We start from the raw sequence: 21,459 nt of genomic DNA on the forward strand, positions 1-21,459 counted from the left end.
CTGGCCGTTCATGTACATGACAATGGCGTTTTAGTGGCCTGAGAACGCAAACTTTGACGTTTGTAAGCTTTTACTCTGAGTAAGCGGATAACCTCAACTGTCGGTTACAAAACCTTAGGTAGGCTAACTTTCAGGGTATATGTCATAGCAACTTATTCTCATTCTCTGAACATAACCTGCTCCGGAGCAGTTAGGGTTAGTTTACATCAGAGTTATTCAGCGCATGTGGCCTTATTGATGAAGCTCCAGTGGGAGTGACATTTCGCACAATGTTATATTTTTACATATAAGCACTATTATAACATAAAGCTGTGTTTATTTTACTATATTTTATATTATTCTCATCTCACACATCACACTCAAAAGTTTTTTTTGCTGCAACAAGGCGTTTTATATTGTATTTGTAATAAAAAATCATATGTGATACATCTCACCTTACAAGAAACATTATATACAGTCATATTTGCAAGCATTTATAATTAGCATCAAATATTATAATTCTTGTTCACAGTAATACAAAACTGATTTAAGATTAAAAGCTAAGATTAAAAAATGAGTGTGCAATTCCCCCGTAGATGGCAATGTAAATCTCCATAAAACAAAAGGAGAATAAAGAAGTATGATTTACTTAACTCTGAGTTTCATACTCTGGGTTGACTGGACTTACTCCTGACCACAGTTTTGGAACGTGCATCCCTAGTAAGAAAGGTTTGGGTTAATCAACCAAGAGTATAGGGTATATGTGATAGTAAGTTAAGCTTGCTTTCTGGAATACCCCCCATGAGGCAAGGGAAATATTGAAATGAATGTCTTTAGTTGAATCTTGTTACAGTTGCTTCTGGTTACTGTAGCTATGTTCCAAAATACTTTTGTCACTTGGGATGCCAACGGAGTCTTGTTGGATATCTTTACTTTTCTCACACAACTGTACCTCCTTTGCATAACAATATCCCTGCCAAAAGAACAGTGAGGGATGAATAACTGCGGCCAGCATCTAGCTGTGATTCTTCAGAATTTTGCTAATGCACCATCTGGCCCTCACCATCACTGGTTCAGTTTTACACTCAAAATCATTTCTTGAAAAATCTTATTTTATGCTCAGCAGGGGACAGAATGTCATACAGATTTGAAATGACATGATGAATGCTATGAATTTGCATTTCTGGATGAACTATCCTTTAACAAATTTAAAAAAGTCAACATAATATTCCATAGTCTCTGTACACATGAATTAAGACTGTATGTTGCTTTAGCGAAGTGGTTTATGGGTCTTTAGTCTATTAAATAAAAATAATATAAGGGATATTTCCTGAATATGTTTCTGACACAAAACCCTTGGCAAAAGCTAAACCTTTGTTAGAACATTGCTTTGATGATAATCATGATAATACCCAAAGATCTTTTGATTAAGTTTGCTTAATTACATCAATTATGTGGAAATGAGTTTCCTTGTTTACCGCCCATGATAAACACTGAAAAGGGCATGAAACGTCTCTTTATTTACTGCGAATAGACTAAAGACTTAAATGTTTTCAGTCTGAAGTTCTACAAAATCCATCATGTTTGAGAGCTCTGAAGGATTAGGGAGAAATCACGATCTTGAAACCTTACTCTCTTTCTTAAAATACTCAAGTCTTGAAACTCAACTTAGACATTTCATCTTATTCAAAGTCATAAAGTCGGTATTGCTTTAAAAGGAGCAATTCTTTTAGCATTGACTGTTCTCTGATTACAGCAACTGTTGATCTTGGCTTTTGTTTTTGGACAGTGCAGTGACATTATGTCAGTTAGACCGATGTAATGACCAAACAAGTCTGATGCTTGTGTTGGAAATAAGTTTTAGAGTTTTTTTAACCTGAACTTGTGGTTACGTGAAGTTGAGGTCTTGCATTTAATTTGTCTTCTTTAACTCTCTGTTTTGCTTTCACAGTTTAGTGAGTCAGAGTTGTGACATAAGAAAACATTTTTACATGATTTCTTTTTGTATTCCTATAGTCTACAGAGGGTTGGATGTTTTCTGTTTCCTACAGTCTTGACATGGACCTCTATCAAAAGGGGAATGAACAGGCTTTTGACATTTAAAAACAAAGTGTTTCAACACGGAATGGTTTTTATGTTGTTTACAATGTTTTATGCCTTTATTCTTCTCATTTAAAGCAAATTATTTGGTTATAAAGTTAAATATATCCTTATAACCACAATATAAACTTGGTCCAAACAAAGCATCAAATCTGAAATCAGAGTCGTAATTCTAAAAAAGGGTCAGACAACTAGTTTTAGAACAAACAGATTAATAGGTACCACAGAACAGATTTACAATCTGGCCAAAAACAACAGAAAAAGTATAAAAAGTACAGATAAAAGAGGGATAAGGCCAAACATGTAAGTTAAAATATAATTTATTTGTGTGATTTCCAGACGAATTTTAAGCAGCCATGTCTTCAGTGTAACTTTAAAAAATCAAGATAATGCTGATTTGGTGCTCAGCATTTCTTATATATATATATATATATTCTTTTTTCAACAATGTAAAAGTCATTTCTGTCCCTTTTGATCAATTTAATGCATCCTTGTTAAATAAAAGTACTGATTACTTTCAGGATTCTTTTCTTTTTTTTAATTCAGAAAAAAAAAAACTTTTTTTTTCATTGGGCGTCTTAGAGTTCACTTTTTACTTTTGAACTGATTTTGACTCTTGTTAAATGAATGATGTGTATTTCTAACATACTTAAGGCCACCCAGAAATGATCCAAGATGTCGACCATATGGTGCTGTAAACTGTTCTAGATTAGGGGAGACCTTATTGAGATAATCCTCCCTGTCTCAGTCACTCTTTCCCATCTTTCTGTTTTTACTGAGAAAGTCACTCAGTGGGTTGACAAAGTGATTTTCATGCCTAACCAACAAGCTCTGATTTATGTGGTGCAAACAAATTCTGTGGTTTTCAAATTTCGTGGTGCAAGCAACCTTGATGTTTCTCACACAGTTAAATATAGCTTTTTGTTTTGCGGCAATTTTTAAGGATATGCAGACCAAAACAGCATATTTTTACCAAATGCACAATGGATTGTAAAAAAAGCAATTCAATTTCATCTTTTCAAATCAATTTCATGTCAAAACATGTTTTAAAAGTCAAAACAAATCATTGCTATGTCTAAGTCAGAGGAAAAATGTATACAAACCATTTTTTCTCAGTGACATGTTTACAGTCTTAGGACAGACGCTTTTACTGTCTGCATTTAATGCACTGTAGACTTTAATGTCCAGCTCTAATGGTCAACTAATGTCTTATCTGAAATAAAAATGTCTTATCTGAAATAAACATCAGGTGATAAGTGAATCCATCTGCAGAGGATGTTATACTGTGTCCTGCAAAAGAAAAAGAAAAAATGTAACAAAAAATACACTTCACTTCAATCAGCAGTAGGCTATTCAAAAATCAAGAGATATTCATTTTTACGTGTTAGTGTTATCTGGCAAAGTATTTTAGTTGTGTTAATAGTTTTTATATAATTTTTCGTGTGAAGAATGCTACAATTTAGCGGGTAGAAGTTTGATACGGTTAGACTTTGTATGAGAGCACTTTGTGGACTACAACTCTTCGCTGCTTTCGACGCGGGAATCTGAAGAAAGAACAGCGTATTTTGTTTGAATGTTGACATTTGGGTACAAAACACACAGGCATCTCGATCTGTCTCCAGAGATTATCGCAGCATTAGCACCGTGATTTGACAAGTGGAGGGAAATGTGTTATGGGGTGACGTCACATAGGCGACATGTAGTCTTTCTCGTTATGTCTTTTCCACAACTGCTAGCCAAAGAATCATACAATATACTGTCAAACTCGTAACATGAAAAATTATATAAAAAATTCACAGACAACATATGTTCACATTCATGGCACAATTCAAACGGGACCAGAAAATAATTATTTTCTCACATTCACTTGCATTGATGATTTTTCAACCTAGAGGTCCACTTGGGGTTTTACGGATGGGCGGGACTTACCAGCTCTATCAAGTCCAGACAGAGTTAATTAACATTTTTGTAACACTAGGGGTCAGGGTTTACAAGTCCATTTCTATTATCTAACAACATGTTACAGCCAACAGCACCTTCATCTCAAAAGCTTAGGTAAAAGTACACAGCGTCAGATGAGTTTGTTTATGTGTATGTGGAGGATGTGCTCACAGGTGAACACAGTAAAACCAGGTGTAAACTGGGTCTAAATCTCACATTATTGCAGTATTTGGAGAGTTATAACACAATATAGGCCTACATTATTTTGTAAACTTAAAAATAATATAGCCTATGGATATAGTGTGTAACGCTACCATAAATCATGCCATTTGTTGTTATCTATGTTCAGAAACATTTTCGTCCAGATTACATTTTGTTTGGAGCTGGAGGCATCATCTAATAAATAAACACCGTATACAGAATTTGGTTTTTATCCATTTTTATGGGGCATAATTAAACTAAATGACTTGCACGTACTTGTGTACAGTTATATTTCAACAACTTCAACATGAGCGTAATATTTCCGGTCACGGGAAAGTTTTAATAATTACGAGAATAATTCCAGCAGATTTTACTCATTTCTGGACAAGAGTGGTGGATTTCACGATGATGTTCGATTCGTAAAAGAATTGTTCTTTGTATCGGATCTTTTCGGTGCATTTGCTTTAGAAAAGCAGTTAGAACGATTTGTTCACGAATTTTTATGTTATTTTATCGTATACTCTGTCATTCACCAGTACGATAAAAAAAATAATATATATATATATATATATATATATATATATATATATATATATATATATATATATAGCCTACTAATATTACATGTTATTTTTTTTATATATAAGTTATATATATATATATATATATATATATATATATATATATATATATATATATATATATATATATATATATATATATATATATATATATATATATATATATAAATAACATGTAACATGTAATATTAGTGGTAGAGGATGTCAGGCACCGAATGAAATAAGAATTGTTTTTTTTCGAACCGGTTCTTTGAAATGAACTATTTGGAGGAACCGATTCGCGGAAATGAGTCGGACGGCGGCCGCGCTGAAAGCGAATGACGTGTCGTGACAACAGCAGGACACGCCCATCGCATCCGGAAGTATTGCGGGCTTAAGCATTTGTTTTGCTGTCATAATAGCAAGTTAAAGCGTTATGTGTTCACTCCTTATTTACAGTAACTAAGTTTGAAAGCTCCTTGAAATCAATATTTTTCAGTCTTGCCTCATTTTATCTCGGAGTTGGAGGTTGGGAAGTTCACGTAACGAGAACAACTCAAGAAAGAAACGCAAATTCTCGGAGGAACAGCAGCCTATAATGAAGAACAGGATAAAATGATTTGTCATCTAACGTTATCTGTTAAACGTCTTTAAACGTCAATCATGGATTGTACAGCTCTTGAACTCGATGCTGTTAAATTTGCTAAATCAGCTGTACTGAATGATCAGCAGGGGAAATACAATGAAGCTGTTTTCTACTATAAGGTAAGCTTCAAGCTCTCCTTTTTTGACATTGAAAGCTGATTTAATATAATATTTACCTTAACCTTTCTGAAAAGGCTCTATTCTTTAAAGTAAATGTCAACTCATTCCACACTATGGCAATAAAAGCTGTCATTAAACAATGTTTACTTTGAGTTGGATATACATTTTTGGATAAAACTCATAATTGATCATATTTTGTATTTTGGGTTCTGATTAGGAGGCTGCCCAGGCTCTCATCTATGCAGGTATGGCTGGATCCAAACTAGAGAATATTCAAGACAAGGTGAACGAGTACCTGGACAGAGTACAGACTCTACTCAGTGCTGGTGAGTTTACATCAACTATTACCAATGTGACCTCATCAAAAAGCTGTTTTCATCTATTAATACTCAGTATCAAGATTTACATCTCATTTTATTTAAGTTGATCCTCTAAGGAGGAATTTTGTTTGCTGTTCTCTGTGGTCAACAAGAAAGTGAAACCTAGTCCTCCTCCCTATTGCAGAAGAAGAAATGATGCTCATATTTTCCACAGCCCAACCTTTAGAAAGCTTACATTGGTCATACCTTATTTGTAAGTGGTGTGACTAATGCAGCAATTGGGAATCACAAATGAATGCGTAATTCACAGCTAAATGTAATTCACTTCCTTGTTCTGTTGCGTTATGTCATTTGAGAACAACATAATGTTTTTCTACATTAATGTTCTGTCATTACTCACCTTTAGGTTGTTCCAAAACTCTGACTTTCTTCAATGGAACAAAAAAAGGAGGAATTGCTCTTTTTCAGTCTATGAATGATGAATGGGCACTGGAGCTTTCAAGCTTCAAAATGGATGCAAAATCACCATAAAAGTGTAATGAAAGTGACCTAAACAACATATGCTCTGTATTCCAAGTCTTCAGAAACCATATGTTTTGAATTTTAGGATTTGACTTGATTTGATAGGATTAATCTTCACTTCAAGTGAACTGTTAACCATTGCAACAGAATCATTGAGTCTGTTTTGTGAACTGCATCAATGGATTCCTTAAAAAGATCATTAATTAATGCTAAAAGTTATCGTATGACTTCAGAAGGTTTGGAATATAGTACACAAGTCTTATGAATCACTTTTATTGTGCTTTTGAATACTTTTTGAAGTTTGCAAGCTTAAGTCTCCATTCATTGTAATTGCTTTGAAAAGAATGACACACAGTTATTTCTCCTTTACTGTTCTGTTTTAGTGTTCTTTGTTCAGAAAGGAAGTCACATTGGTTTGTAACAACATGAGGTTGAGTAATTAAAGGCACTGATTTTTGGATGAACTATTCCTGTAAGGCCTATATCTGTTGGAACCCCTCAGTTAACTGACTGAATCTCTGTGATCAGTTCAAGCACAGAGCAGTGACCCTCTGAAGAGTAAGCAGCAGTTGGATCTGGAGAGGGCGTACTTTCTGGTGACACAGGCTTTTGAAGAGGATGAGAAGGAAAATGCGGATGAGGCCATTGAACTCTACACTCAGGCTGTGGAATTGTGCATTCAAGCGGTGAGTCGTCACATAAGGAGAAAACACTTGCATTAGAGTTCAAAAGTTTGAAAATTAAAGAGGTTAGAAATTAATACTTTTATTCAGCAAGGACACATTCATTAGTTAAAAACGACAGTAAAGACATGTATTATGCTACAAAAGATTTTTATTCCAAATAAATGTCCTTTTGAACTTCCCCTTCATTAAAGAATCCTGGGAAAAAAATGATCACAGCTTCAAAAATATTGAAAATGATTAGGGGGAAAAACAACTGTTTTTAACATGGATAATAATAAGAAAGGTTTCTTGAATACCATATCAGCATATTAGAATCATTTCTGAAGGGTCATGTGACACTGAAGACTGAAGTAATGATGCTGAAAATTGAGTTTTGACATCTCAAGAATAAATTACATTTTAAAATATATTCAAATAAAAAAGTTATTTAAAATTGTAATAATATAGTATTAATAGTATTACTGATTTGCCGTAGAGACAGTGAACATTAAAAACATTAAAAAACATTAAAGAAATCATACCCCAAACTTTTGAACAGTAGTATAAAAATTGTATAAGTATACAGTGTTGACTCAGATACTAGCAGCAGTTGTAACGTAACAGTAGTCAGTCTTTGCAACAGGTGTTGGTGTTAAGTTGGTTGTTCTGGTTTCATATCTCTGACTGGTGCTTATATGGACTCCTCTGGTAATTAGAAACGGAGCCGCAGCTTTGAACTCTTTCTCTCTCCCACACAGTCCAGTGAGACGTCAGATCAGGCACTACAGGGGAAACTTAAGCAGCTTGCTCGCCAGGCTCTGGACAGGTGCTTCATACATTTGGAAATAGAATGATGTACAATCAGTATGATATACATTTGACCTATAATCCTTTGTTTTCATCTCTTTTTCCTCATCCAGGGCAGAGGGACTGAAAGACTCTCTTAGTAAATCAGCAAACCAGGACAAGCCCGTCTCCTCTGCATCCAAAGGCCCTGCTCAGGTGAGGCAGTTCTTGCCGCTAGGCCCAGACTTCTCCCTCCATGACAAATCTCAGCCGGTCCGAGCAGTGCAGTCCGGCGAGCCGCAGGGTCAGCGTTACACAGCGGAGGAGATCGAGGTGCTCAGGTAGGCTCAGAGCAAACATGATGTCAGATATTTAAAGGAGAACTTGGTAACTTTTTTAACTTAATAAAACTGTCTAGAATTCATTTGGATGGTTAAACAACCTGTTCTGGTGATATTGGTGACTTTCCCCGCTCCCTCCAGCGTTCCCAGGCGGAAAACCAACCTTGCAACTTGGGGACTACCGTCCCGGCAAGATAGAAATGGGAAGTCTCGTGAGAAGCGAGAACGAGAACGAGCGCGAAACACAAATTGTTTTACGGCAATTCGACATCAACACACACGCATGTATGATGTATTACCAGATTACCCACCTCGGTAGACATAGCTCCACACGATACAGTTGGCTTGCTCCGATCAAAACAAACGCACATGAGCAGCGGTAGAGAGGGGGAGGAGGCCGCCGCAAGTGAGTTTTTTACGACCGTGTTGTGAAATATACGCCCCCCCCCACAGCTGTAGGGGGAGCTCGTGGGGAAAACATGCGCCAACAAAAGGAAAAATCAGCGAAGAAGTGACTAGAGTTCGCTAGAGTTGCCGAGTTCTCCTTTAATAGCGGATGCTCATTGTGTTGAACTTTAAGGAATTTAACTTTAGAATATTTGTTTTAAACATTTGTTGGTACATGTATACATACATTCTCAGGTAAAAATGTAAAGTTTATCATTACTTCTCTGTTTATCTACCTCGTTTGTAAAAATTTGTCGTATTTGTGTCATGTGATGTAATTTCCTGTTTGTCCTTCCTGGTACTGCATGGAAACAATGAGACAGACATGGTGTGCTCTCTGTTTTAATCCACTTGCATTCACCTTAAAGCATCATAGAGGCAATGCCTTTTCACCACTACATGTAAATGAGGAAGTGGGACAGTAAATGATCAACCTTTCTACGACTTTGTCTTCATTTGCAACGGTTTAACTTGGTGTTTAATCAGAGTTATAACAAACTGCACGAGAACACTATACATTTCCCCATCGCCTTTACCTGGCATCTAACTAAAACTCACCAAAGTTAATTTTACAGAAGCAGTACAAATGTAATTGCACTGTTAAATGAATAAATTAATATCTGTTTTTTTTTCATACTGTACATTTACAGTCTTGTGATGGCTAAATTCACTTGTGGCATTTAGAATGATTTATTTTAGTTTTATTTGGACAAATTAGAATAGAAATTGTAATATTGGTTTTAATTTATTGGTTATCAGTCATAACATGAAAAATTATTATTGGCTTATTAATATTAGCCAGAATTCCTTTTTTTTAATGATTTCAACAATGCATGTAGAAAAAAATTATTTGTTGGGATTTTTGAAATTATAATCAGTTCTTTATTTTTGCTTTTTTTGTGTGTGTTTTTTAGAAAGACCTCCAAGATAAATGGAATTGAATATGTTCCATTCATGAGTGTTGATCTTAGGGAACGTTTTGCTTTTCCTGTTCCATTCTCGTGAGTATTTATTTATATTCTTGTGTAATTTATACAAGTGCAGCTGCTTCTCTCACATGCCCTGGTATTTTTGTACCCTGCAACAGTTATATTTTCCTTCACTAACACTTACACTATGGCTCAAAAATTTGGGGTCAGTAAGCTTTATTTATTTATTTATTTAATTTATTTTTAAAGAAATTAATACTTTTATTCAGCAAGGACACATTAACCCTCTGGTGCTGTTTGGTCATTTTTGACCGAAAATGTTTTGTTAGAAGTTTTTACTTCATCAGAATGGTATGAAACTTGGTAAAGGTTTTGGCACTTGCTATGTGAACACAAAAAAAAATCATGGACATGATTCGAAAAGGTTAAATGGTTCAGAAAAAAATAATCACATTTGTATTGTTCATGGTCAAAAATGACCGCATTGGAAATTGAAAAACCTTTTCACTTCAGCAATAATCTGCCATTTGTCAGCATTCAAGATTTATGACAGTTTAGGTCCATGCTCAAAAAGTAAATAAATGTATTATAACTACTGCATAAATATAATTTAGTACCATAAAATTCCCTAAAAATATAAAAAATTCAATAAAAAACATTATCAAATTAAAATATAGTACAATAATTTCATTTCACTTAAAAAAATAAAATAAAATCTGTCATTTTTGACCGACACACGAACAGTTTCAGGGGGTTAAATTGATCAAAAGTGTCAGCAAAGACATTCATAAATCATAATGTTACAGAAGATTTCTATCTCAAATAAATGCTGTTCTTTTGAACCTTCAATTCATCAAAGAATGCTAAAAAAAATGTTTCCACAATCAGTTTCCACAAAGATAATAAGCAGCACAACTATTTGCAACATTGATAATAATAATAAATGTTTCTTGAACACCAAAACAGCATATTAGAATGATTTCTGAAGGATCATGTGACACTGAATACTGGAGTAATGGCTGCTGAAAATTCACCTTTGCCAGAAATAATTTACATTTTAAAACAGCTTGTAGTAATATTTAACAAAATTACTATTTGTATGGTATTTTCGATCAAATAAGTGCAGCCTTGGTGAGCATAAGAGACTTAAAAATCATACTGATCCCAACTTTTGAGCGTTAGTGTTTTTAAGAGCAGTAGTCCGATAACACTGAGTTGAATGAAATGTGGAATAGTTAAAAGACCTCAGTGGCATGATTGTGTTTACACATAGGGACAAATGTGGGAAACTGGCTCTGTCGCCGAAGCAAAAAGCCATATTCTCACGCTGGGTTCGCCCTGATGACATCTGCAATAACCCCACCATGATCTTCACTGTGTCCAGCTTCAGCATCAAGCAGGTCTCACTTTATGCATCATTGACTAAGTTTGCTTCTCATTAAAACTTTGCTAATCTGTTAACTGGAAACAAATTAAACAGTGATGGTTTTGCCTATTGTTCAAAGCAGTTTTGTCATTCAAAAATCTCTTGTTGTTTGTAACTTTTAGCTCGCGTAATATTATTTTGTTTGCTCATGCTTGCAGACGGTTGTGTCAGACTGTTCATTCGTTGCCTCATTGGCCATCAGTGCAGCATATGAGAGACGCTACAGCAAAAAGTTAATCACAAGGTACAGCGATATTTACACTAATAGTGTGACTCGTGTTACTGTAATCCTTGGATTATCAGGCTGTTTTTTGGATGGCTCATGGACTGAATCAAGCTTGTGAATGTCTGGTGTCCTTTGGCTGAAATGTAAAAAATGTCCTGTAATTTTAATTAATTATAACAAGTATATAATTCAATGGGAGGTACCCATAATGATATAAAAATGTCTATTTGTTTTTGTATGTAGCATCATCTTCCCACAGAACAGGAAAGGAGAGCCAGAGTATAACCCCTGTGGGAAGTACATGGTGAAGCTGCACATTAATGGTGTCCCGAGAAAGGTACTCAACCTCTCTAAGCCCCGCCTCCTCAAATAAACTGTTGCCTTCATCATTATTGAAGATGAACAAGTTCTTGAGACTATTGTAATAGTTCAGGTGCGTGCTTCTCTATCAGGTGATCATTGATGATTTCCTACCCGTGGACCGCAACGGCGAGCTGCTTTGTTCCTATTCCAGTAATCGCAACGAACTTTGGGTGTCTCTCATTGAGAAGGCCTACATGAAGGTCATGGGAGGATATGATTTCCCAGGCTCCAATTCTGTGAGTTGCACTTCAGATTTAGATGCTGCTCCAAACAAAACATTTATGCAACCAAGTCTCTATTACTCACTAAGGCTGCTTTTATTTGATCAAAAATAGTTAAAACAGTAAATACTTAGAAATATTATTACAACTTAAAATAAATATGTACTATTTTCATATATTTTTAAAAGTAATTTATTCATGTTATAGCAATGCTGAATTTTCAGCATCATTACTCCAGTCTTTACTGTCACATGATCCTTCAGAAATCATTAATTTACTCTAAAATCAATCCTTTTACATGCTACATGTGAATTTACAATTAATTATATTCTGCATTATTCTGAATGATACTGCTTGGTGACACATGTTTTTTGTTTGTGTATGTTTTTTATTTGTAGAATATCGATTTGCACGCTCTCACTGGCTGGATCCCAGAGCGTATTGCTATGCACTCAGACAATCAGTCATTTAACAAAGATGACACTTTCCGCATGCTTTACCAGAGGTAAGCACACACTCACAGTACACACATCCACTGGTGTAGATTGATTTTTAGCCACTGTAAGGTCATATGTTCCTTTTAGATTTTGTAGTATGTAGCTACTTCAGTACTTTACTGGCATTATTCAACTTGCCTGTCTTGATTCTGTGCATAAATATGTTGCAGTGTTGTTTTCATATTATTTATATATTATTAATATAGAATATATAGCTTTTTTTATATATATATATATATAATTTTTATTTTGTCTATTTAAAGGTACAATATGTAAGAATTTTGTATCAAAATATCCAAAAACTACTTGCACAGTGTTATATATTTCTTTCAATTGTGTACTTCCATTATCCTAAATGTTCACTTGTCACCTGTCAATTACGTAATATCCGCGTTATCCCTGGTTTCCGCTCGTACTGCCATAGTAACCATGGCGACAGACGTTGACAACTGCGTAGTGCGTAACGTCTAGCGGCACACTGTTGTTGTTTCTTTCAAACATTATGGATCATGGCAAGCAGATTTGGGACAAAAGGAGAACTAAAACGAGGATCAATATCAGCGTGGCGTTTTCGAGATGCCGAGAGCTCCACGTCCGCGACTAACCTGTACTTGACAGAGACGCCGCTCTTGCATGTACTTTATTAGACAGGTGAGCAAATGTATATAAAACAAATATATAGCTCAATATGATAAAATGTTAGAATATGATCAGTATGTTATTCTAATTTTGATCTAGCTTACTGCTAGTCTCATACAGCCAACAAACTAACACATAGAATAACATTATAACTTTCAACACACTCAAATGCTGTTTAGTGTGATAGTGTAGACCAAATGAAACAGCGCTGTGTTACCTCACAAGTTTAATTCGTGAGTAGTAATAAAGCACTTGCGGGTAGTTCAGTAGAATGAAATGTCCTTATTCCTTTATATCCGCGGGACTCGTGTGTGGCGCTGATATCTGTCTCTCATTAGCAATCGCGCCCTGCTTCATACCACAGTCATCACTCATCCATAAACATTATTAGATCCATCAGCATGACGACAAGTTCCATAATTTCGCTTCTCACTGTGTCATCAACCTACGACTTTGTTATTGTAAGAGGTTAGTGACCCCTAGCGGCGAATTTTTTTTACATATTGTAGCTTTAACTTTATTTTTATTTAAGTTTGTTTAAATAATTGTAACTTATTTTATTTCAGTTAGTTGCCAATGCAACATTTCTCTTTTCGTTTTTTTAAGTTAAGTTTTCATCTAATATTTTTTCCGCTTATGCATTTCAGCTTTATTTCACTCACTGAATTTTTTTTTTTGAATAGTTTCAGTTTTAGTTAACAATAACAATACTGATCTATTCTGGTAGGTTTCACAGAGGAGATGTTCTCATCACCACGGCGACAGGGGTCATGACTGAGGAGGAGGGGGAGAAGTGGGGTTTAGTGCCCACACATGCTTACGCTGTTCTAGACATCAGGGAATATAAGGTGACACCCATGAACCCTGGTCAATTTTAAATATCTTCTGCTTAGAGAAGTTTCATGACAGCAAAAACATCATCATCTCCTCCTTGTTTTCACAGGGTAAACGCTTCCTCCAGCTGAAGAACCCGTGGAGCCATCTCAGGTGGAAAGGGCGATATTGCGAACGTGACGAAAAGAACTGGACACCAGATCTTCTCAAATACCTAAATTTTGACCCCAAAACTGCACAGAAGTTTGACAATGGTAAGCCAGTGCTTATCTAACAATGACACAGAGACAAATGTTGTAAAAGTTCTTATTCAGCTGTGTGTTTTTCTTTAAGGGGTGTTTTGGATCATCTGGGAAGACTTGTGCCAATATTACGATGTCATCTACTTGAGCTGGAATCCAGCACTGTTCAAAGAATCCTCATGTATACAAAGGTCCGACTCATTTTACATTATTAATAGTATTCTGTCAAAATCTTTGGTGATAGGCTATGTTTAGACTGTAGGAAAAAGTGGCACAAATCTTTTTGCTCATATGTGACTCAGATCTGTTTTTGTTCTGTTTTTTTATAAATATGGTCCATATATGGTCTTAGATCAGATACAGGTCTGAGGTTTTGCAGTGCGACCTCATTCTGAACAGTCATATCGAAATTCATGCGACTTTTACTCTGGAACGACATTCGTCACAATTCTACGCTGATGGGCGTCACTCCAAAGATTTTACATATCACTAGTTCTTTGGTCACTAGGTAAATATGGAAGACCGCTACTAAGGTAGGTAGACAGTAGTGGGACAGTGAAGTGTTAGAAGTCCTAAGTATTATTTTGCCAGTTCTATACAAGCAAATCTTGAGGAATTGTATTGTAAATATTTAAATATTTTCTTTATCTTCATCTCAATCGCCTGTTTACGAATCACTGGCTTCCACGGCGCATCAGCTTAGAAATGAAGGCATAAACACTGAATTCAGTGGCCTTCCATATGACAGCGTGTCATTTTGTTATTGTTTTTTGTGTGTATGCAAGTCAGTTTAGGATCGTAATCATTTCACACTCGAATCTATGGAAGCTTGTTTCCACTGCAAAATAAAAAAGGTAATTGTGAATTTTATCTCTTTTTTTATCTCAGAATTGTGTCCTTTAATCTCGCAATTCAGGCTTTATAACTCGCATATGCAAGTTTATATCTCACAATTCTGAGAAAAAAAGTTAGAAATGTGGGACAAAAACTTCTATTCTTCTATTCAATTCTGAAAAAAGCCAGAATTGTGAGTTTATATACCACAATTCTGAATTTTTTCCTTAAAATAGTGTTTTTTCTTTGCAATTGAAAGAAAAAGTCATAATTGTAAGAGAAAAAGTCCCAATTATCTGTTTTTAAGGTAACTGATGGAAAGGCGAAACAAGCTTACATACAAAATATTATATTGACCACATTCAAAAAAATAATGTGAAAAGCCAAACAAAAAAAGAAATTAGATCTGAGCAAAAAATCTAAACTGAGAATAAGTATTAGACTTAGTCATGTTATCAGATAATTAGAAAATATTTGTGCATTATGCAATTGCAGTAGCTGGGATGGCAAACAGGGACCTGTGAAGGACGTCTACAGTTTGGCCAATAACCCTCAGTACAAGCTGGAGGTGCAGTGTCCTCAAGGGGGCGCTGCAGTATGGGTTCTACTCACCAGACACATCACTGACAAGGTAAAACTACAGATTTCAGTGCAGCACACTACAATCAGATTGAGAGTACTAGTTCTAACAATGTTCTTACTTTCTCATTCACTCTCAAGGATGACTTTGCTCAAAATCGGGAGTTTATTACTTTAGTAGTTTACAAGACCGATGGAAAGAAAGTCTATTATCCAGGTAAAATTAGAAACTGAAGAAATTGTGTATATCTGATTTCTTTATAGTTCATTACTTACATTGTGTGTGCCCTGGTTTGTGTTTTTCTGAAGCTGAACCTCCTCCCTTCATTGATGGCATCAGGATCAACAGCCCTCACTACTTAACCAAGATCAAACTGACTAGTCCTGGAACTCACACCTTTACACTGGTGGTCTCTCAGTATGAGAAACAAAACACCATCAACTACACACTAAGGGTAAGACACATTCAAGTGTGACGGTTTTTATTTTCATATTAATTGAATCCGATTATTACCGGTAAATGCTGTCATTAATATGCCCTTTCCAGGTGTACTCAGTATGCAAGTTTAATTTCTCCAAAATCCCAACACCCTTCACCCACACCAAAAGAGTGAGTTCAAACTTCTACTATCACTTTTTATAGTGTTTGTGGTGGTGGTGGTTATTGTTGGAAGCTATTTCCAGATTGTTTTTAACATCTCTCTCTATGTTGCTGTCGATGTATAGATAAATGGCCAGTGGAAGGGGGCCAGTGCAGGAGGTTGTGGAAACTACAAAGATAGCTTCAAGAACAACCCCATATACCAGTTCAACTTGGAGAAAACAGGCCCTCTGCTCATCGAACTCCGTGGCTCAAGGTCAGACTGCTTGTTATTTCACTCCACACCACCAGAGGACACATTTCCCTTTTTTCATTACATTTCAAAGTAAAAGTGGTACCCCTAAAAGAATCTTGATAAATGTATGCCCCTTGACAGCTGAACATCAAAATATGATCTGAAGGCCTTTATCGTTTAAGAAAAATTGGTATTTTTAAATATGTAATTTTCTTCATTTCCATAAAGGTTTGCTTTGATTAGGTGTATCTTGCATAGGTTATGTTAACTTAGATAACTAAGCAAGCTGAACACTCAAAGACAAAGATTGTGATTCTGTTTTAGAATGTGATATTTTTGTATGCTACCATTCAAAAGTTTGGGGTCAGTAAGAGTTTAATACCTTTATTTAGCAGTGATGCATTAAATTGATTAAAAGCGACAGTATAATGTTTCAAATAAATGCTGTTCTTTTGAACTTCTTTTAATCAAAGAATCCACAAAAATATTAAGTAGCACAACTGTTTTCAACATTGACAATAATAATAAATATTTTTGAGCATCAGATGGCATATTAGAATGATTTCTGAAGGATCATGTGACACTGAAGACTGCAGTAATGATGCTAAAAATTACATGAATAAATTACATATATTCAAACATATTTAAATTGTATATATCACTCTTTTTACTGTATTTTTGATTAAATAAATGCAGCCTTGGTGAGCATCAGAGACTTCTTTCAAAAACATTAAGAAAATCTTACTGACCCCAAACTTTTTAACGCATAGTGTACATATTTAAATGTAATGTAATATGTGATAATATAAAAGTTATTAATTGCTGTATTTTGTTTAATAAGATGACTATAAAGATAAATTGCTATAACATGCCCCAAAAAAGTTATTTTAGCCATAAGAAGTGGGCAAGATTTCACGGGCCGTCAGATTTCCCTTGACACCAGGTTTGACAGGGCCGTCCTGTGTAATCACTCCTTCACGGAGGAAACACCTACGCATATTCAGAACCCTTCTGTCTTTGAGTGTGAGAGTGTGTTCTGAGTGATGTGAGGATGTATGATGTAGCGTGATGTCTGTGAATATAAATGAGTTTGGCTTTCTCACTGCAGGCAGTACAGTGTGGGCTTTGAGGTGGTGACCGTTTCTACTGCAGGGGATTCTGGATCATCAGGCTCTCAGAAGAGGGGCAGTGGAGATTACCGGTAAAGAAATACTCTCTTTGTGAAGAAGAAAACTAGATGCCTATTTTATTGCTTTAAAGATAATTACATTGTCTGAAATCCTGTCCATTTCCATTCTCCCATATTAGGCACATTGGCTATGTTTGGGATGGAATGCTAGTGTACTGCTTTTTGCATTTTTGCAGAATTACTGATAAATTTCAATCAGTAGATTATGCTTTTTCAGATAATACCTTTTTATGTAGTGTTGTAGTATAGCTGTTTGTGAATGGTAAAGGTCTGCAAAGTTTCAACGATCAAAGTTCTCCCAATAGAAAGAACCGATTCTGAAATTCCTGAAATGAGTCGCCAGTAATTCCAGTCTTACTTCTTGCACAAACCTATGTAGGACCTAGTTATGTAACAAATTTAATAATGACTACCCGTGAACAACATCTACTTTGACCCTCAAACACTTTAGCTGAGGTCTGGAAGAGTTTGATTTCTGTTGTCGGAGATGAAATTCAGAATATGGTAATAGCTGTTTTTCATTTCCGGCACACTCTGAAAGCAGGAGACCAATCACAACAGACTGGGCTGTCTGACCAATCAGAACAGAGTAGGCTCTCAAAAAGGTGGGGTTAAGAGACTGAATCTTAGTTGTTCTTAGTTGTATAATACAGATTTTAGATGCCAAGGCCCCCAAATATGATGATTCTCTTTTAAAAATGTATCATTTTAAAATTTGAGGTTGGTAAGATTTTTTAATGTTTTTGAAAGAAGTCTCTTATGCTCACCAAGGCTGTGTTTATTTAATAAAAAATACAGTAAAAACAGGAATTTTGTGAAATATTATTATAATAATACACTTATATAATATAATATCTGTGATGGCAAAAGCTGAATTTTCAGCAGCCATTACTCCAGTGTCACATGATCCTTCAGAAATCATTTTGTTATGCTGATTTTAGGATTCTTTGATAAATAGGAGGTTTAAAAGAACATCATTTTGAACATAACAATAACACTGTAAAAGTCTTGTATTCTTGCAGAATAAAAGTATTAATATCTAAAATAAAATAAAAATCTTACTGACCCCAAACTTTTGAACGGTAATTTATCAATTTTTCCATTCCCACATAAGACCCTTGACCCATTTGGCTCTCCCTTGGTTTATTTTGGTATATATGCATTAGCTACTGCAGAAATAGCATGCTATTATGAATACAGGCTGGTATATATTTATTTCAGACAGTATACTAACACTCAGTTGGCCTGTTTATATCCCTGTGCGTGCATAGACAAAACTGCAAAACTGTGTAGATCGTTCCACTTTAGCATCAGCATGCAAATGCTTGAAAAGCACAGCCTTGTCTCACAAAGAAATCTAGGTCAGAGTCAGACATACAGTAGTTGATCAGAAAATGTTTATCCACCATCTCATCTTGATAGCAGTAGCATGGTTGTTAGCTTCGTTGATGGTCTGCATTAGTAGTTCAAAGATTAAGGCGCATTTATAATGTGTTCTCTAAAATCGATTCAAAACGGTTCACAGAATCTGATCTGTTTATCCTCAGATGCGGTTTCTGTTATATGGATGTTGACAACTTCCCTGCTGGGATTTACAATGTCATCCCCACTACCTTCCTGCCTAAACAAGAAGGCCCATTCTTCCTGGACTTCAGCAGTGTCACTCCACTGCGCGTATCTCAGCTGCAATAACGGCTCGAGATCATCGGCCCACCGGATTGTTCTGCAGACTGAACAGACACTGAAGGAGCTTTAGCCACTGCTTATTGCTCTCTACAGCACAAACACTCTCGCTTACCAAAATAAATAATCCCCACCCACAGATGGTTCCTGACATAGTGCCATGTTTATCATGTTAGTGTGTGATAGATAGCGTACGACTGCTCATGACAGTGCCATGCTCAGAGGAAGTGTGATCAATCAGCCAAAACTACACTCCTCTTACTGTAGTTCTGCAAAGTTTCATTCAGAAACAATGATGTGTGTGTACACTTGAACTGAAATGTTTTTCACTCAGGAGACTTGCATTAAAGCAAGGCTGTGTATTAATGATGTCTGATGATAGATCAGAGGGATATGTTTTGTGTTCATACTAAGGGCTCTTCCTCTGGTCTGTTCCTGATGTCAAGGTAGAAAGACTGTCAGTTGCAGGGCTTCTCTCTTTAGTGGGCAGAGAATGAGTGCACTTTTATCAAAAAAAGGAAGAAAGAGCGAGATGGCATTTTTGGTGGGGTTTTTAGCTTCCCCCACCGCTCATCATGCGCATCAATTGTCAACTTGAATTGTTTATCAGTCACTATCTACCAGCACAGTACTGAATGTTTACAGAACATTATTACAATGACCTGGATGTCTTACATCATAAAGGGACATGCATGATTGAGGATGATGTTCCGTATTGGGTATTGTACAAATGCTTCAAGTTCTTCCGTCTAACATGCTTTTTGATTTATGTTCATCTGCTCTGATGTATTTATTTGCAGAGATTAAAATGAAGGTGTACATGTCATCAGACATCCCAATTTTATAATAGAATTACCGTGTTTTTTTATTATATAACAACTACTTTTTACAGCATTTATTCTTGGTTAATTTTTAGATATTTACATTCTGGGTCTAAAACGTAACTTTTTGCCACACCTTTTTTAAGTCACGCTGGTGACTTACCAAATTTACCAGTCATAAATATTTTTTTTTACTGGCCATGAAACTGCTTTTGCAAAAACAGGTGGTTAGACACCAACAGACAGAAATAATCTACCAGTATAAATTCACAATTCTCTTTTCCAATTTCGATACCACAGCTAAATCTACTAGCCTAACTACTATAAATTTAAAACAAGTAAAGACAAGTAACTGTAGTTTTCAGGTAGAGACATTGAATAAAATAATCAAATGTAAAATAACACTGGACCGTCTTCACTGTATAAATTAAACAGATGAATCCTTATAAATTTTTCCCATTTTTTTTGTGAATTTGTCCATTCAAGCGCAAAAAGACGTGAAAGAGAGCTCAATTCACTATTCAGTATTTGCATACATTCACAAAACTTTCCAGACAGCGTGCAACAAATTGAGTTCCCTTTCGCGTCTTCTTGCGTCTGAATATTTAAATTGCCAAGGCTTAAACCCATCACTGGCCTGTCAACTGTCCCGAGCTTCGTTCACGTTCATGTTCTCATAACCTTGCATTTTTGGAATTCATAAAAATGATACCGGTCAACTGGCGATTGACACAGTTTCATATACTCGTCAGGGCCGATTTTTACTCGCATTTGACACTGGGTAACGTTAAGTTTTAATTTTAGGCCCTGTTTATGTCCATCCATTTGGCAGGTGCTCTTAAAGGGTACATAACATGCACAGTTTCACCTAATCTCATGTTAATCTTGAGTACCTATAGAGTAGTAGTGCATCCTTAATATCTCAAAAAAGTGTTTAGTTTTATTATATTTAGAAAAGAAAAATACAGCTTTCCGATTCTCTCCGGAAAAAGCCGAGGTCCTGGAGGCGGAGCTATAGAGTCAAGCGGTAGTTCTTGATTTCCAGCAAAAGACAGAAATCTGATCCAGTTGTACTTACATGAATGGGGTCTTTTATCACTGGGACCGCTCCACGTTTTAATAGCAAACGATTTGCAAATCCAGCGTCGACCTGAGCCTTGTTAATAAAACATTCGTCACTGAAACGACCAGAACACACAACCGCACTTCCTACACTCCGTTGCTGCCCCGGAAAAACAAACTGCATCCACTGTTCCTGTAACACTGGGTTCTTTGGAAAACTGAACACGGTAAGCTTTCCCTCACATCCAAATACACACTTTTTTGGAGACATTCTTGAACAAATCCTATGCAGCGCTGCCGATGATTTCCTGTTGAAGCGCGTTGATGTGCGCGGTCTCGCTCTCCTCTAGTCGACGTGCGCGCGGGCGAGCTTTTCCGAGAGAAATGCTCATATAAGGAGTTCCACTCTGATCTACGTCATTAGATCCACGATCTAAAAAAAAAACAGCCG

General features: G+C 35.9%; 1 protein-coding gene across 1 annotated transcript; it reads left to right on the forward strand.

Annotated features, from left to right (window-relative positions):
• Positions 1-5,124: 5,124 nt before the first annotated feature.
• capn7 (calpain 7) lies at positions 5,125-20,393 on the forward strand. Its single transcript, XM_079894080.1, has 21 exons — positions 5,125-5,546; positions 5,764-5,872; positions 6,917-7,074; positions 7,812-7,879; positions 7,974-8,180; positions 9,542-9,628; positions 10,830-10,956; positions 11,141-11,226; positions 11,452-11,545; positions 11,661-11,807; positions 12,191-12,297; positions 13,656-13,776; positions 13,872-14,016; positions 14,096-14,195; positions 15,334-15,469; positions 15,559-15,634; positions 15,727-15,872; positions 15,965-16,027; positions 16,144-16,274; positions 17,362-17,454; positions 18,990-20,393. The coding sequence occupies exons 1-21, from the start codon at positions 5,445-5,447 to the stop codon at positions 19,132-19,134; spliced, it is 2,448 nt and encodes an 815-aa protein (XP_079750206.1). The 5' UTR covers positions 5,125-5,444; the 3' UTR covers positions 19,135-20,393.
• The last annotated feature ends 1,066 nt before the right edge of the window (positions 20,394-21,459 follow it).

This window comes from Squalius cephalus (genome assembly GCF_949319135.1).
Source record: "Squalius cephalus genome assembly, chromosome: 15".
Taxonomy (NCBI): Eukaryota; Metazoa; Chordata; class Actinopteri; order Cypriniformes; family Leuciscidae; genus Squalius; species Squalius cephalus.